General features: G+C 46.7%; 1 protein-coding gene across 2 annotated transcripts in view; it reads left to right on the top strand.

Annotated features, from left to right (window-relative positions):
• Positions 1–17,252, top strand: part of LOC115082027 (cilia- and flagella-associated protein 65-like) — a 70,392-nt gene that overhangs the window by 17,413 nt on the left and 35,727 nt on the right. For both annotated transcript variants that reach the window (XM_029586285.1, XM_029586284.1), the window contains exon 2: positions 6,689–6,781. In XM_029586285.1, the coding sequence (XP_029442145.1) occupies positions 6,695–6,781 (87 nt within the window). In that variant the 5' untranslated portion in view covers positions 6,689–6,694. The remainder of the gene's footprint in view (positions 1–6,688; positions 6,782–17,252) is intronic.

Here is a 17,252-nt window from a genome sequence, read left to right as displayed (position 1 = left end):
TAGTCATTCATTTGCTTGGTGCATCTTCAAATAACTGAGCAACCCAATTCTGGATGCGTGCTTTCTTTGGCAATAGGGGCATGTTATTGTTAAAGAAAGTGAAATTTGCAGCCCTGGGCTGGTCTCCTTCTCCTTCCTTGGCTGCTGCTATTTTGCCTCAATGTCGAGTAGTTGGGCCTTCAAATGGCGTGCACTTTAACGGCCCAGATGGCACGTCAAACATTTATTTATTTATTTATTTGTAGATTTTTATATACCGACAGTATGGGAACTTCACATCGGTTTACATAGAACTGAGAGTAACACGCTTTACAGAGAACAAAGAACAAAGATAGGAAACAAGCTTTGCATGGAACTATGTACAGCATTATGAGCAGCATAAAGGAAAATAATCTATGTACAGCACTTGTTGGTGTCAGTATCTCTGTGCTTGAGAAGGATCAAGATTGTGTATTTATACTGTTTGTTTTGGCCGCCTTTAGAGAATTGGCCAACAGAGAGCTGGGAGACCAGAACCTAGTGAGGGAGGCAATATGTAGGAATCTGGACACAGTAACCCAGCCATCATAACTGATTTCTCAAGGTCGAGGCTTCAGCCCTGGTGAATACTGTTTCATGGAGGACATGCACACTGGTCAAGTAGTCCCCACATTTGATCCCCAGAATTGAATGCAAGCACTACTGGTGAAAACGTTCGGGAATCTTAATAGTTAGTAATAGTAAACATACACTTTCCTCTTCAGTAAAGAACACTGGACAGCAGGACACCTTCATAAAACAAAGATTTCTGTTGACTTCCAAAGATCTTTGTTTTCAAGATATCTTATAACCTGAAGATGGAGGTATTAGCACAGTTGACCCAGTACAATATTTCCTTGTCAGTGGTAGCTTGTTGAGAAAGATGACTGTCAAGATATGGAAAGTACTTCCTGTACTCCAAAGCCTCCCCATTTACATAAATGGCTATGATAGAGGTCTTTAAGATCATGAGAGGTCTTGAACGAGTAGATGTGACTCGGTTATTTACACTTCGAATAATAGAAGGACTAGGGGGCACTCCATGAAGTTAGCAAGTAGCACATTTAAGACTAATCGGAGAAAATTCTTTTTCACTCAACGCACAATAAAGCTCTGGAATTTGTTGCCAGAGGATGTGGTTAGTGCAGTTAGTGTAGCTGGGTTCAAAAAAGGTTTGGATAAGTTCTTGGAGGAGAAGTCCATTAACAGCTATTAATCAAATTTACTTAGGGAATAGCCACTGCTATTAATTGCATCAGTAGCATGGGATCTTCTTAGTGTTTGGGTAATTGCCAGGTTCTTGTTGTTATGGGAGTCTCTGTTTAGTGGACCCTTAGACTGACCTGCAGGAGACTGGGAAAAGATGGTCAATGTCTCTAGTATATGGCAGGCCGGGAGGCAGATGTTCTGGCTGGACGTAGATGCTCTTCACCCTGGAAGCTGGTACTCCCCCGGGAGGAGCCCATAGGAGCCCAACCGCTGGGATTTAGGTGGCTTCACCCTTGGAAGCTGAAGCCCCCCCCGGGAGGGGCCTGGCCGCTGGGACTTAGGCGGTAGTGGATCAGGACTGGGAACTGGAACCAGACTAGGACAGTAGGTCAGTACTGTAACGGGGATCGGGTTCTGGAACCAGGCAGGAACTGTAGCGACTCGGGTACTGGAACCAAGCAGGAACTGTAGCAGGCAGGCAGGAACCAAGCAGGTACTGTAGCAGGCAAGCAGGAACGGAGCAATAAGCAAGGCAGGTCGCTCCGGGGCACAGCGCAACAGGGATCCGGTAGGTAAGCCCGTTGCAAGGCAAAGACTGGGTGGCCACGGCCGGCTTATCAAGGCTGCGGCGTCTGACGTCAGGGATTGGGCGGAGTCACCACTGGCGGGAAACGGCCTAGAAAAGCGTCCAAGTGGCGCGCACGCCTAGAGACAGGGCGTCCACAGAAGGCTTCCCGGCGGCGCAGCCCTCGCAGGAACGCCGCCAAACAGGCCAGGAACTAGGCCAACGAAATCGGGAACAGGTCCAGGAACACGGAGGTAAGGGTCTGGTCGCGGCGCTTGGTTTGGCCTCTGTTGGAAACAGGATGCTGGGCTTGATGGACCCTTGGTCTGACCCAGTATAGCAATTTCTTATGTTTTTATGTTCTCCCCCCCCCATCTGGTTGCCACATCTCAAAAAAGATATAATTGCGATGGAGAAGGTACAGAGAAGGGCAAGCAAAATGATAAAGGGGATGGAACAGCTCCCCTATGAGGAAAGGCTGTAGAGGTTAGGGCTGTTCAGCTTGGAGAAGAGACGGCTGAGGGGGGATATGATAGAGGTCGTTAAGATCATGAGAGGTCTTGAACAAGTAGATGTGAATCGGTTAGTTACAATTTTGGATAATACAAGGACTAGGGGGCATTCCATGAAGTTAGCAAGTAGCACATTTAAGACTAATCGGAGAAAATTCTTTTTCACTCAGCGCACAATAAAGCTCTGGAATTTGTTGCCAGAGGATGTGGTTAGTGCAGTTAGTGTAGCTGGGTTTAAAAAAGGTTTGGATAAGTTCTTGGAGGAGAAGTCTATTAACGGCTATTAATCAAGTTTACTTAGGGAATAGCCACTGCTATTAATTGCATCAGTAGCATGGGATCTTCTTAGTGTTTGGGTAATTGCCAGGTTCTTGTAGCCTGGTTTTGGCCTCTTTTGGAAACAGGATTCTGGGCTTGATGGACCCTTGGTCTGACCTAGCATGGCAATTTCTTATGTTCTTATGTTCTTATTGTTTCTCCAGCACCCGCTGTTTATGCAACTCAAAAGTCCTCAAGACCTTTCTCCTCCCAAAGCTCTCTTCTCTTTCCAGGCTTCTGCCATGGGCTAAACCGCTGTGACCGGGAAAACAGACCCATGGTGCCTGCAGCGCTCTTCTGCCTTGATACTACCTGTGGAAGGCAGGCAATCAAATGCAGAGAAATGTGAATGTCGGTGTTAATCTCATGAATATTCATTGTTGGGGGAACAGGGATGCAGCTGTGCTAATGCAGGCTAGTAGAGGACCTTTCTTAGGTGCTCCCTTTGGGCCTCACCTTGCAGTGCTCAGCATTTCCTTTGCGTTTTGGCTCTCCAGCCTGATCCCACTTTTGTTGTCGGTCTCTCCTTTCCTTGAAATTAATGTTCCCTGTACGTACTGGATCAGTCCAGACTCCTGGGTTATGCCTCCGCACCAGCAGGTGGAGACAGAGCAAAACTTGACAAGCTCCGCTGTATATGCCAGGGTGCCACCCACAGCCTGCCAGTATTTCTCTGTCTCCAGCAGGTGGTACGGGTGCATAGCTCACAGCTTGGATAAAAAAAAAAAAAAGAGGGTTTGGGGACTCGGGAAATTGAGACTAGATAGTCAGTATGATTTTTTTCTTACTGTTTACTTTCTCCTTTCAATTAAGTTTACAAAAAAAATAAAATAAAAAAAAGCTCTAGTCTTCTGTTTTGTTCTCACAGGGTAGTAGAGGAACGGTCTGTGCTCCCAGGGGGTTGCCAGGTCCTGAGAGGGCTATCCCCCCTGGTCGAGCAGATTGCTGGGGCTCACTCACCCCAGCTGGCCCGATCCAGCACTCATCAGGGGACAGCGCCAGTGAGGTAAAAAAAAAATAATTTTTAATTCTTTTGCTGCAATCTTCCGAACTCTGCGCGGTCGCGATTTTTACCCGATCCTCCCCCCCTCTCTCCCGGCAAGCGTTTCTTGGATTTTCGCGTTTTTTTGTCAGGGTTAGCAGGGGCAGGCATGCCACGTGGCATGGCCTGCACGGCCTGCGGATCCGGGAGAACGTGCCTCTCGCGGGATGGGCTGTGTTCAGCCTGCATCCCGGAAGGCGAGGGACCGTCGGGGGGGTGTTAGTTTGGCGGACGTCATTAGCGATTGCGGTTGGAATGCGATCTTCGCAGGTCTCCAAGCCACCCAGGAGGAGCGCGGGAAACCCCGCCATTTTGCCACCAGACCCCGTTGTTGTTGGGCCAAACGTGGAGGGGCCCAGGGACTCCTCCCCCTCCCTCTCCCCGCAATGTCCAGCTTCACGGCCGACTTCCCCTACAGCAGCTGCAGGGAGGGGGACGGCACAGGATACAGAGCTGCTCTCGGCTCGCCACTCTGCTCAGCCGCTCGGACTGCCTGCCCTCCCGCGCTATCGGCGCTGGTTGCAACCGGACAATCTGCTACAGGGGGTATCGATTGTGGCCCTGGACTGGACAGTGGTCACCACAGTCGTGAGCCTCTCCGGCTGGGGGACGGTATGTTTACGGCAGTCAGTGCAGGGGCGCTGGTCCACGACCGAGTTGCGCTGGTCGATCAATCTCTTGGAGACCAGGACGGTGCGCCTGGCATTACGGGCATTCCTACCCCTAGTTCAGGGGAAATCGGTCAGGGTCCTGTCCGACAATGCGACCACCGTGGCCTATATCAATCGTCAGGGGAGGACTCGGAGTCGCGCAGTGGCCTTAGAAGCCCGGCTACTAATCTAGTGGGCGGAGAGGCACCTTCTCAGCATCGCCGCATCTCACATCTCAGGTGTAGACAACATTCATGCGGACTTTCTGAGTCGTCACCAACTAGATCCAGGAGAGTGGGAACTGGCGGACGAAGCCTTCCAGCTCATCTGCGACAGATGGGGACAGTTGGCCATGGATCTGATGGCGACCTTTAGGATTGCCATCAGATCCTTCGTCCGCCGCAGATAACCAGGGGCGGAGGGGATGGACGCCTGGCGCTTCCCTGGCTGATGTCAATCCTCCTGTATGTTTTTCCTCTGTGGCCTCTCATAGGCAAAGTTCTGCGTCGCATAGAAAGCCATCCCACAGAGGTTATCCTGGTGGCTTCGAAGACCGTGGTTTGTGGATCTTGTGAATCTGACATTGGAAACGCCGCTCCATCTCCGGCAGTACCGAATCTTCTTCATCAGGGTCCCGTCTGTTTCAATCAGGTAGATCGCTTTTGTCTAATGGCATGGCTTTTGAAAGGCGCCGTTTGAAAGGCAAAGGTTATTCGGATGCGGTGGTAGCCACCCTCTTGCAGTCTCGCAAGGTGTCGACTTCTCTGTCCTATATGCGCGTGTGGAAGGTCTTTGAGTCCTGGTGTGTTTCTCGAGCGATTCGGCCTACCTGGGCTACTATTCACGATATCTGGCCTTTCTCCAGGAGGGTTTGGCTAAGGGGCTATCCTGTCTTTCCTTACGAGTACAGGTAGCTGCCCTTGGTTGCTTGTGTGGTTCGGTGGACGGGGGGTCGTTGGCATCTCATCCTGATTTGATTCGATTCCTGAAGGGGGAACACATTTGCGTCCACTGATTGGGTCACCTTGTCCTTCCTGGAACTTAAATCTGGTACTCAAGGCCCTGTGTGAGCCCCGTTCGAACCGCTGAAGAGAACCACCTTGAAGGATCTCACGTTGAAAGTAGTATTTTTGGTGGCGATCACCTCCGCCAGGAGAGTTTCTGAACTTCAGGCCCTATCCTGTAGGATATCCTTCTTGCGGATCTCTGAGTCTGGGGTTAGTTTCCGAACTGTTCCTTCCTTTCTTCCCAAGGTAGTGTCGGCTTTTCATCTGAATCAGTCGGTGGAACTTCCAGCGTTTCCCCATCTCGAACGCTCGGATAAGTCCTCCAAGGAATTGAAGAAGTTGGACGTGTGTAGGGTTCTCTTACGCTATTTTGAAGTTACTAATGGTTTCCGTGTGTCGGATCATCTCTTTGTTCTTTGGAAAGTCCCAAAAAGGGTAACATGGCCTCTAAGACAACCATATCGCGCTGGTTGAAGGAAACTATAAATTCTGGTATCTTCTGGGGGGTTGACCACTACCTTTAGGGCTGAAGGCGCACTCCACACGTTCACAGGCAGCGTCCTGGGCGGAGTGTCAACAGATCTCTCAGCTAGAGATCTGCAGGTCAGCAACTTGGAAATCATTGCACACGTTCGCACGTCATTATCGTCTGGACATGCAGGAATCCAGAGAGGGAAATTTTGGAGCAGGCATGTTGAGAGCGGGCCTCTCCATTTCCCACCCCAAGTAGTGAGCTCTGGTACATCCCAGGAGTCTGGACTGATCCGGTACGTACAGGGAAAAGAAAATTAGGTCTTACCTTCGATAATTTTCGTTCCTGTAGTACCAAGGATCAGTCCAGAGTCCCGCCCTATACTGCAGTACGTTTGGAGAGTCCGCTGTTCTGGGCAAATATTTTGCTCTTGGCAACATTTTTAAATCTGTTTCCTTTCATTTGTCTGGGTCAGGTTCTTGTTGGGGGAAGTGACCCGAGGGTTTCCCGGTTGATCTTCATGTATATGGTTAGTTTACATAGGGGAACTCTACTGCTTTGACATTGCGTAATACTGACAGGCTGTGGGCGGCACCCTGGTATATATGGCAGAGCTTGTCAAGTTTTGCTCTGTTTCCACCTGCTGGTGCGGAGGCATAACTCAGGAGTCTGGACTGATCCTTGGTACTACAGGTACGAAAATTATCGAAGGTAAGACCTAATTTTCTTTTTCTCTCCATGCTCTGTCTGTAGTAGAAGAATTATACCTATCTCCACACAAGAAAACATTGTTTTGTTTTTTGTCATGAAATTTGCCTTTAAAAAATGCATGACTGCTTTTGAGATGCAATAAAGTGCCCTTTTTGTTTTTACCGATTATGCTTGTTTTTCCAAGGGTAAAATGCCGACTCAGGTGTCTGCATGCTCCTGGCGCTCTGAAGTTTTCCAGAACCTCAGCGGTGGTGGCGCTGGGAGGCAGGTGAGAGAGGTGAGCTGCTCTTTGACTCATTTAATACAGGTAAATGATCCTGTCAGGTTTTCCATGTGTAACCTGTTTACCAGTTTAAAAATACTTTTGGAAGTGTGGGTGAAAGTGTCTTGTGTACTCTTCCCCACATAGAAAATGTGCAGGGCACTCCCGGTGTGTATTTTACCTTCAAACCAGGTGCAAAGTACGTGGGTACAAAAGCCTCCACTGGCCCTGGATTGTTTAATGGGAACTCCACAGCAGTTTTTAAAACTTTCCCCTTGCTTTTTCTTTCTGCTGGACCAGTCCACAACGATTGGATTTAGTCCCTCATCCAGCTGAAGGAGGCCAAGAACCTGTTTTCTTTCTAAATCTGTCATATTTCTTCATTTATTTAATGAAAGGCATTTATTAGCCGTCCTTCCTATGTTCAGAGCGGGCTACAATATGACAATACATGGTCAAGTGAAAGGAGAGAACAATGCATCATTCTTACTAAAAGAGGGGAACGACATAGTTCATCAGGAAGGGGGCACCAAGGGAGCCTATTTCTGAGCCAGCACCAGACGTGGGGCAGTAGTCTGCTAAGCTGAGCCATCCGAGGAGGGACATGTCGGGGGTAGTCCATTAGCATTTCGGTTTGGGAATGCTTCCTTGAATAGGAAGGCTGTTTCTCAGAGATAGGCTGTTCCATAGTAGGGGTCCTGCGGAGAAGAATGCCCGTTCTCTGGTTTCCTCAAGGTGCATAGCTTTGGAGGAGGGGGGGTCTAGTAGCATTAGGTTAGACGACCTGAGTGGACGAGACGGGGCATGGATTTTTATTGTTGAGGAGGAGTTAGGATCATGGCAAGCTTGTATTGTACTCTGTAGGAGATAGGGAGCCAGTGTAGAGCGTTGAGTACAGGAGAGATGTGCTCACACATGGGGTGCTGGTCAGGAGTCTTGCTGCAGAGTTTTGAATGATCGGAAAGTAGGCCTGTCAAGAGGGAGTTTCAGTCGTCTATCCCAGAGAAAAGTAAAGATTGAAGGGCTGACCTGAAGTCAGAGAGTTCAAGAGGGGCTTAAGGTGATGGAGTAGGTGTAGTTTGTAATAGGAGGAGTTGGTAAGGAGAGAGAGGGGTCCATTTTGACTCCCAGTTGGAGATGGAGATTGAATGGGACTCAAAGGAGAAATGGTTGGGAGTGTCAGCGACAGGATGACGTGATAAAATCATGATTTCCGTTTCAGAGCTAATTTGTTGATGTGAAGCCATGTTTGGATGGTAGTAAGCCAGTGCTTCTGTAAGGGCCCGTGTTTCCTTGAGAGGAGATAACTGCATATCGTCAGCATAAATTTTATAGTGCACTCCAAGTTCATCAAGGGTGCGGCATAAAGGACATCACCCGCTGAGCACAGACCAGATTGAGCCAGTATTCTCTGCCTCCAGCTGATGGAGCAGCAGTATTTATCTTACTGGTCTGGCGTAGGATTTGAATTTAATTAAAAAAAAGGAAATGTTTGACCCATGCATCTGTAAGTTTTTCAGATTAGTGGACCAACATTTTGTTATGTCCCATTTCCATTCCCATTGGTTGAGCCAATTCAGAGCATATATATATATATATAAGGAAAGGAGGAAGAAGATCCTTTAAGAGGCTTTTAAATCTTCACTACCTTTCTTTACTTGTTGATATAAAAAAAAAAAAGGGAAAAGAAAGGAGCCGTGAATGTCAGAAGGTACGGGCATTCAAGCAACATGTTTCTAATTGATTAAAAATGATGCTGACCTTCATCTCAGAGATTATAAAGCTGTTTTAAGCCTTGCTTATGTCAGATCATTATCGCTGTTGTTCTCCCTGTGGCACTTGTCCATGTTAAATTTCACCTGCCATTCAGAAATACAGATTCTCCACTCCACTGACAGTCAATGCTCTGAAACAAAGGAAACACTTTCCTATTCCACCTTAATGTCATGGAGCGTGAATGAGGCTAGCAGTGCCACTGAGGCAATGTCGTCCTTATTACGGAGGTACTAACTTCCACCGTATGTTGTTCCCTGCTTCCTCTAGAGGTTGCTGCCATGGACTATAGTCTTTCTCATTACCTTGGCTCTTTGCTTCCTCTAGAGGTTGCTGCCATAGTCTATAGTCTTTCCCATCACCTCGGCTCTTCTCCTGCCAAGGCAGTTTCTCAGGTCCCTGCAACAGTTTCAATCATTCCAACAGCCACGTTCTCAAACTCAGCTGGCCCCAGTTAGAGCATGGGCAAGAGACAGGAAACAACAAAAGCCCTTCCAGTCGTCTCTTCAAAAACCTCCACCATCTTTTTGTAGAGCACTGAGCCACTGTTGTGGGAGTGGATCCTTGGGCTGGCTGAGACTGATGGTGTTGCATTGTGGGGACCCACAGTGGGCGTTGCAGCCGGGAGGCGGCACTGAAGAGGTGTTCCGAAGAAAGCTTCACCACTGGAAGCCCGAGGTCCCCCCAGGAGGAGCCCGTAGGGACCCGGGCCTCTTGGACTTAGGTGTGACCCTATGCGACCAAGGACCAGAGAAGCAGCCGAAGAGGTAGTCGATGGGAGCGGCCGAGCCCAGGAGGCCAGAAGAGGCTTTACCCTTGGAAGCCCGCGGCCCTCCCAGGAGGTGCCCATGAGGGCCCGAGCCGCTGGGACTTAGGAGAATCCTCTGGGCAAGCGAAGAACCGGATACCTGTAGACGAGGAGAGAACTGGAGCTGAAGTCAATGGACGAAGCAGGGTCAGGAGCCAGAAGTCAGAAGTCCAAAGCCAAAATAGACAGGAGTCCTGGAGCAGCAAGTAGCAACTCAGCAAGAGCAAACCTCGTTGCAAGGCAGGGAAGGAGCCTAGCTGCAGGGTTTAAGTAGGCCTGCAGCATCTGACATCATCGGGAAGCAGTCCTAGTAGTTTCCCGCGCTGGCCCCTTTACGTTCAGAACCTCCGTGGGGTAGGGGGCGGGGCCAGACGTGAGGGAGCGCCGCGGCCGAGGCCAGGACAGGCCTTGTTGGCGTCTCAGCGGCCCGGGCCAGCCTCGAGGTAAGTGGAGGACCCGGGGCATGGCCCGGGGCCGTAACAGCCACAGCCTCTCCTTCCGGTAGGAGGCAGAATAATATCTTTTGCCTCACAATGGAACCACATTACTTTGGATCAATGGGTTCTTCGAATTGTCCACGAGGGTTATCATCTGAATTTCCTCTCCCAACCTCCTCTTCCATGCCTTATAACCCATTTGAGGAATTCTTTTCAGTCTTCTCTTCTGGAACAGGAGATCCATGCCCTACACCAGCAAAATGCCATTCAGTTGGTGCCCAAACACCAGATCAACAAAGCATATTATTCCCAATACTTCCTCATTTCCAAACGCTCAGGGCATCTCCGTCTGATTCTGGATTTTCGCTTCATAAACAAATATCTTCAGAAGGAGAAAGTCAAGAAGACTTCCCTCAAATTGGTACTCCCATTCATTTAGGAGAACGATTGGATGTATTTACTGGTCCTCAAAGATGTCTATACCCAATTCCAATACACCTCTCCTGCTGGTGATTCCTGTGTTTCCAAGTGAATTCCAGACACCACCATTACAAAGTTCTACCCTTTGGTATGTCCTTGGCTCCCAGAGTTTTTACCAAATGTCTGGCTGTGGCTCACCTCAGGCGTCAAGGGATCTGCCTCTTTCCATATCTGGACAATTGGTTTATAGTTTCCCCCGACCAAATGTCCCTGCGACAACCTCTGGAATCTATAATCTCCTGTCTGGAGTCTCTGGGATTCCTCATCAACTACGAGAAGCTGGTACTCAAACCAACTCAAATTTTACAATTTATAAGGGCCTAAATAGACTTGATCCAATCTCTGGCCTTCCTACCCCAAGAAAGAATCGATCGACTTCATCATTTCTGCACAGAATTGCTCCTCAGCTTAAGGATCACGGCCCGCCAAATTCTGGTATTATTGGGTCACATGGTGGCAGCCATCTATGTAGTGTCTCACACTCTTCCTCACATGTGCCGTCTCCATTGGGGATTGAAATAACAAAGGACCCAATATGTCCAACCAATGCCCACTGAGCTAACCATATCAGACTCCATGAAGAAGGACATTCGTTGGTGGTTGAACCCAGAAGTCCTAACTGTTGGATCACCTCTTCGAGATCTGGCTCACACCCTAATACACATGACAGACGCTTTCACTCAAGGTTGGGGAGCTCATCTACTCCATTGCAAGATTCAGGGTCAGTGGACAAAAGACAATCTTCTGGAAATAAATCCAAATAAATCTTCTGGAACTCAGAGCCATGAGATATGCCTTAAAGACATTTACACACCTGCTACAAGGTCATACCTTCATGATTCATACAGACAATCGGGTTGCCATGTTTTATGTGAACAACAGGGCGGTTCAGGATCTTGGATTCTCTGCAGAGAAGCAGTATGGATCTGAAAATAAGACCTCAACATACTTACCAGGGATAGCAAACATGTTAGCCAACTGTCTAAGCAGACTATTTAACCCCCACACTCAACCCATCAGTAGCAAACCAAATCTTTCTACAGTGGGATCGCCCTTGGATAGATCTTTTCGCTATAGAACAAAACTGAAAAGTATCTCAGTTTTGCTCTATACACCCAAGCCGTCTCAGAAGGACACAGGATGCCTTCTTAATGTCATGGTCAAGATGTCTTCTTTATGTGCTTCCTCTGATAACCTCTCATCTCAAGAACAGTTCAGAAAATGATATGGGACAAAGCTCACGTGATACTCATAGTGCCCGCATGGCCGAAACAATCCTGGTTTGCTTATCTGGTACAGTACTCCGAGAGTAACCCGTTAGATCTTGGTCAAGACACAGATCTCTTGACTCAAGAAGGGGGCTCCCTTCTTCATCCTCTATACTCCTCCCTCTACCTGATGGCTTGGATGTTGAACGTAAGATTTTACAGGGATTAACACTTTCAGCAGATATTCAAAGAAATATCATAGCTGCGAGAAAACCATCAATCAGATGTAACTATTCCTTCAAATGGAAAAGGTATGCTGAGTGGTGTCAGATTCAAAACATTAGCCCTTTGTCTTCCGCACCCAGCGACATCCTCACTTACTTACTACATCTTTCCAAGTCAGGGTTAGCGACATCGTCAATTAGAATTCACCTAAGTGCTATTGCTGCTTACCATGAGAGGGTCAAAGATTCTTCAGTGGCTTCTCACTCATTAGTTTCATGTTTCATGAGAGGACTATTTAACCTTCACCCTCCAATCTGCAAACTTCCAGTTCCTTGGGATCTAAATGTGGTCTTATCAGCTTTAATGAAGCCTTCCTTCAAGCCACTACTTTCTGACATTTGAAATATCTAACTTGGAAAGTGATTTTTCTCATAGCAATCACCTGTGCCCAAAGAGTGAGTGAGCTTCAAGCATTAGTTCACTTCTCTCCCTACTTGCAGTAGTAGTTCTAAGAACTCACCCTAAATTTCTACCTAAAGTGGTTTAAGCTTTTCACATTAATCAGGACATTTCATTACCCATCTTCTTTCCCAAACCATACAGGAACAGAAGAGAGACTCTGCTGCATACCTTAGACTGTAAAAGAGCTTTAGCTTACTAAAAACAAAGAACTCAGCCTCATCGGCAAGCCTCACAATTATTCGTCTCATTTAACTCTAATTCGTTAGGTATAGCAGTCTCCAAAAGAACAATATCCAATTGGCTCTCAAACTGTATTCAATTCTGCCTGTCCAGCAAATGTACCCTTGTCCAGTTCAGTCACTGCTCATCAGGTGCGAGCCACAGCATTTTCCGTGGCGCATCTACGAAAGTTCCCATAGAGGACATCTGCAAAGCGGCTGCGTGGTCATCAAGTCACACTTTTATCACTATTACCGCCTTGACCAGCTTATAGCTTCAGATAGTGGTTTGGGAAAAGCAGTGTTAGCAAGTGTGCTTAACCAAAAGGGCATGGCCATGGGGGAGTAGGAAAAAAAAAAAGGAAAATCAGTTCTACATATCTATATGTATAAAGAACTTTGGGGTTGGTCAATCTACCTCACACTAACATTTTTTTTCCTTTGGGCTTGGGACTCCCAAATAGCATGGCTAATTCAGCCTGCTTATTGATGGAAAAGAAGTAAGTTTGCTTACCATAAACGGTGTTTTCTGTAGATAGCAGGGTGAATTAGCCATGCATACCCTCCCTCCTCCCTAGACATGTCTCTTGTCCCAGTTCTTTCTATCATACTACTGCCTTCTAGCTTTCTCACTAACTGAAAAGATGGGTCTTGTGCTTCGGGCGGGAAGTGCCATGCAGGCGCAGTAATTCAAAACTTTAACTTGGAGAAGAGAATGTCTGCGAGAGCGCCGTCGGTGACGTCACTCAAATAGCATGGCTAATTCATCCTGCTATCTGCGGAAAACACCGTTTACGGTAAGCAAACTTACTTCTTATATTCTAGAGATGTTTTGAAATATTTATTTTTATTAGTATGGTTTTACTATTATGATTGATGTTTTATATTTCTTGATTTTATTGTTTGATGTTTTATGGGGAATGGTGATGATTTTCCCTTGTTGCACTGCATACAGAGTCTGGCTTTTTGCGGTTTCCAGTTCAGATTTTGTCTGAACATTTCTGTTTATAATATATGGTCTCTTTAGTCTGTATTTAGTGAGGTCTGTTTATGTTCTGCACATGTGTTAGAGGCGAGGTATTCAGCTAGCACGTATTTTCTGTGTAGGGTCTATAGCAGCCTGGCTTGCTTTATCTTCCTATTAGGAGGGTTATTGGTGTTTTAGGACCTGGTGTAATATTTACAATGTTGCCTTTTCATAAGTAGGATTTTTACTATTTGGGTGCTGGCAGTTAGGGCTGTTTTGGTATGGGAGGTTTACGATATTGTAATTGCAAGTCAATATATGGCTTTCCCAGTGCCAAACTAATACCATATGGGTTCCAAGTGTCTTTATTTATTTATTTTTTGTACGGTTTCTGGTTGGCACCACAGTACTGCATGTAAATATAATATACATACTGTAAGTGATATTTTTACCTCTTAAAGTCCTTTCTCATGTTAAATTTGTTATTACAAATGCTCAATTTTTAATTGTGTGTGGGGAGGGTGCAACTGGGAAGGAAGTGGATGCAAGGCTGAAAGATTCACCTAGGTTTATTAATTCCCATACATTGGTCCTAGGGAATTGTGGAAGGTATGAGTGGTTGGAAGATGACCATGGAAGATATGAGAGGGGGAGGGGAAGAAGGAGGATTTGGAGATGAAGGGTTTCAAGAGCACAAGAAAGGATGCAGCTGTTGAGGGGAAGGAAAAGGGGGGCCAGACAGCTGGAGATGGCAAAAATAGCAACTCAGTAAGGAGGAGTTGGAGGCCTGAGAGGAGGCAATAGGGGGAGATTTGGTGAAGTGTAGGATTGGCACAGAGAACTGGTATGAGAGAAGGGGGATGAAATCTAGATTGTTGTGGCTTAGGGCATGGCTAGGGCTGGTGAACCCCCACAGGGGCAGTCCAGGATTTCAGGAAAGACGCAGACAGAGCTGGAGGATCTTCGGCCTGTACCAGCCACCTCCCCTGCAGGTTGGGCCCTTGGGTTCTGGCAGCCAGCAGAACTTAGGCTGTAGCTGGATTTGAAGTTCAGGCTGGAAATTGGAGTCTGAGACAAGGCAAGGAGAAACTGGAGTCTAAGACAGTGCAGGACTGGAGGCAGTGCAGGACTGGAGTCTGGAACAGAGTGCGGGTAAGACTGGAACATAAAAAAGAGTGTAGGTGAGACTGGAACACTGGAACAGAGTGCAGGTAAGAGTGAAACTCTGGAGGAACAGACAGAACATGACAGGACAAGACAAGGACAGGACTAACAGAACAAGGAACACAAAAACCCAAAGGCAACAGGCTAGAAAGCAGGCTGGAGAAGGCCTCAAGACAATACTAGAGTAAAAGGCCTGAGAAGGCAACAAGGCAAATGAAGAGCAGAAGGCCTTGAGAAGGCTCAGAATAAGGCAAGAGCAGAAGGCCTGAAAGACCACAAGACAAGGCTGGAAGGTGCGGAGGTCAGAGAGTCGTCCAAGACAGGACAGGGCCAAGCAGAGAACCAAGGAGACTCAATGACAAGCTATTGGCTGTGCATGAGACAGGATTAAGTAGGCTAAGCCCTGCTGAGTCAAGGGATCATAGAGACTCTGGGTGGACTGAGAACATGAGCAGCTCCACGGGGACCTCTGGTGGTTGGGAGGCTACATAACAGGCAGGATCACAACATATATGAGTGAAGAGAGAGGCAGAGATAAAATTTATTTATTTTATGTATTTAAAAATAATTTCTATTCCACCTATAATAGTCACCCATGCTAGGCGAATTACAACAAATCAAATACAATAAAACATCACAAACATAAAATAATTAAAACATTCATATTTTTCCAAGATTGCCACTTCAGGTATTATCAGTTTGCACAAACAGAAAAGCTTTTAATTGCTTATGAAATATTAAAACATCATCAATGTTTTTCAAATCATCTGGGAGCGAAATCCACAACAGTGGCCCAATAACATAAAAAGCACGTTTTCTGGTATCCATTAAACGGGCCTGCTTAACAGTGGGAATTTGCAATAACAGTTTCCCTTGGGACCGGAGGTTCAGAGGGGGCACATATCTTTTTAAAAGTATCAGCAAATAAGATGCATCAGTCTTTTAAACATGATGCGCTTATCAATGGGTAGCGAGTGAAGATTAATGAACAATGGGGATACGAGGTCCCAACTTTTCTTTTTTTTAACTCTTTATGAACAATTTCAAGGCATACATCAAGGAAAGTAGACAAGTAAATCTCCTCGACAGCATACAAGAAAAAGATGTCATTGAAAGAAAGAGTACAAATGAAATCCACCAGACAAAATAAAAGAGCACAAGAAATGGAAATACATATCATATCAAACCTACTAACAGTTAAGCTTCTTTCAAAAATTTGTGATATGGGCCCCATATGCAAACGTATTTTGCGTGTTTGATGTCTGCAATGTTTGTGACCTGTGCTCTCCAATATGCAATAGTAGGAATGGTCTTCCAAAAAGTGGGCACCGTAAATCTGGCAGCTAAAAGGAGCTGTCCTGCAAGCCCCCTGTATTTGCCTGGGATCAGAGAGTTAATCCAGCGACCCAATGGCCCTACTTCAGGCGTTATGGTCCCATCTTTGGCCTCCTGAAATCAGGAGAAAGAAAAGGGAGAGATCGATATTAGACAGAGATGTAGGAGAGGAACTGAGGAAGACAGGAGGAGAGAGACGAAATGGAAACTGAACAGGAGACCCCAAAAAGGAGTTAGAAGACCAAGAAGAGGAAAGCAGCATAAAGAGATGAGGAGCAAAGTGATTAGATAAAGAAAGGTCCAGAAAGCCAGAGCAGAAGAAAGCATTTTGCATTCAGTTTAGTGAATGGACGGGAATGTGCAGCTCTCGGTATCTTTTATTTTGCACAGTACAGGAAGAAATATGTTTCTGGTTCTCTGCTGTTGCATGGCAGGCAGAGTCTGCCTTCTTGGGGTTTCCAGTTCAGTTTTTAATGGATCCCTGTGCTGGATCTGATTGAGCTGGAAGCTCATAGGAGCAGAAGGAAACTGCTGGGTCAAAATAAACTGAAAATGAAAGCCCCATTTAACTGAGTGACCCAGCTCATGGGGCTATGTGATGTGTTCAGGTTGAGGCGCCAAATAGCCTGGCTAGGGCTCTGCCTTTCTGATCCTATTAAAAAAAACCAAAACAGTTAAAGATCTTATCTTATTCATTGTTATTCTAATGGCAAGTACTTCAGAAAAATGCATTAGGCAGAGTTCCAATACAGAAACGATTGAAAAGCCCTGCGTGCTCCAAACCCGGGAGATCCGTGCACAAGTTGGGCGAAAAACTCCAAAGGACACGCTTATCTCCCGCTGCGCGCACAAGTAAAAAGATCTAAAAAAGGGTGGAGCATGGGCGTGGTCTGGGCAGGGTGTGGGCACGTTGGTTCCTGGCCATGTGCATGATAGGGTCCCCGTAAATCAACTTCTGCTGGGGATGGTGTGTAAGTAGTAAAACAAAAAATTATAGGCAGCGGGGTATTAAGGGTCAGGGCTAACAGGGGGGGAACGGTGGCTATTAAATTAGGGGAGTCGCAAGGCCTATCCCTAAACTGGGTGAACTGGGAACAAACTGGGAAAATGGCAAATGGCGTCAGCACACGTCCCTTATCAAATCCCCCAACTTATGCAGTAGAAGCGGCATTTGTGTGCACATGCAAGCGCCCATTTAAAACTGCGTGCTTGTGTACACGCATCCAGGATATTTTATAGCATGTCCACATATACGCGCATATGTTATACAATGGATGCAATCTCATTCCTTCTTATTAGCCAAAAGTGATCTCTTCTTTCAATCAGACAAAAGTTCTATTCACATTTTGAAAACAGAGTGGGAAAGATTAGTCCTTAAGGTACTTAAAAGTAATAAGAATTGAACTGCG

The sequence above is a fragment of the Rhinatrema bivittatum genome, unplaced genomic scaffold (genome assembly GCF_901001135.1).
Source record: "Rhinatrema bivittatum unplaced genomic scaffold, aRhiBiv1.1, whole genome shotgun sequence".
NCBI lineage: Eukaryota > Metazoa > Chordata > Amphibia > Gymnophiona > Rhinatrematidae > Rhinatrema > Rhinatrema bivittatum.
This window is presented reverse-complemented; position numbering and strand designations above follow the sequence as displayed.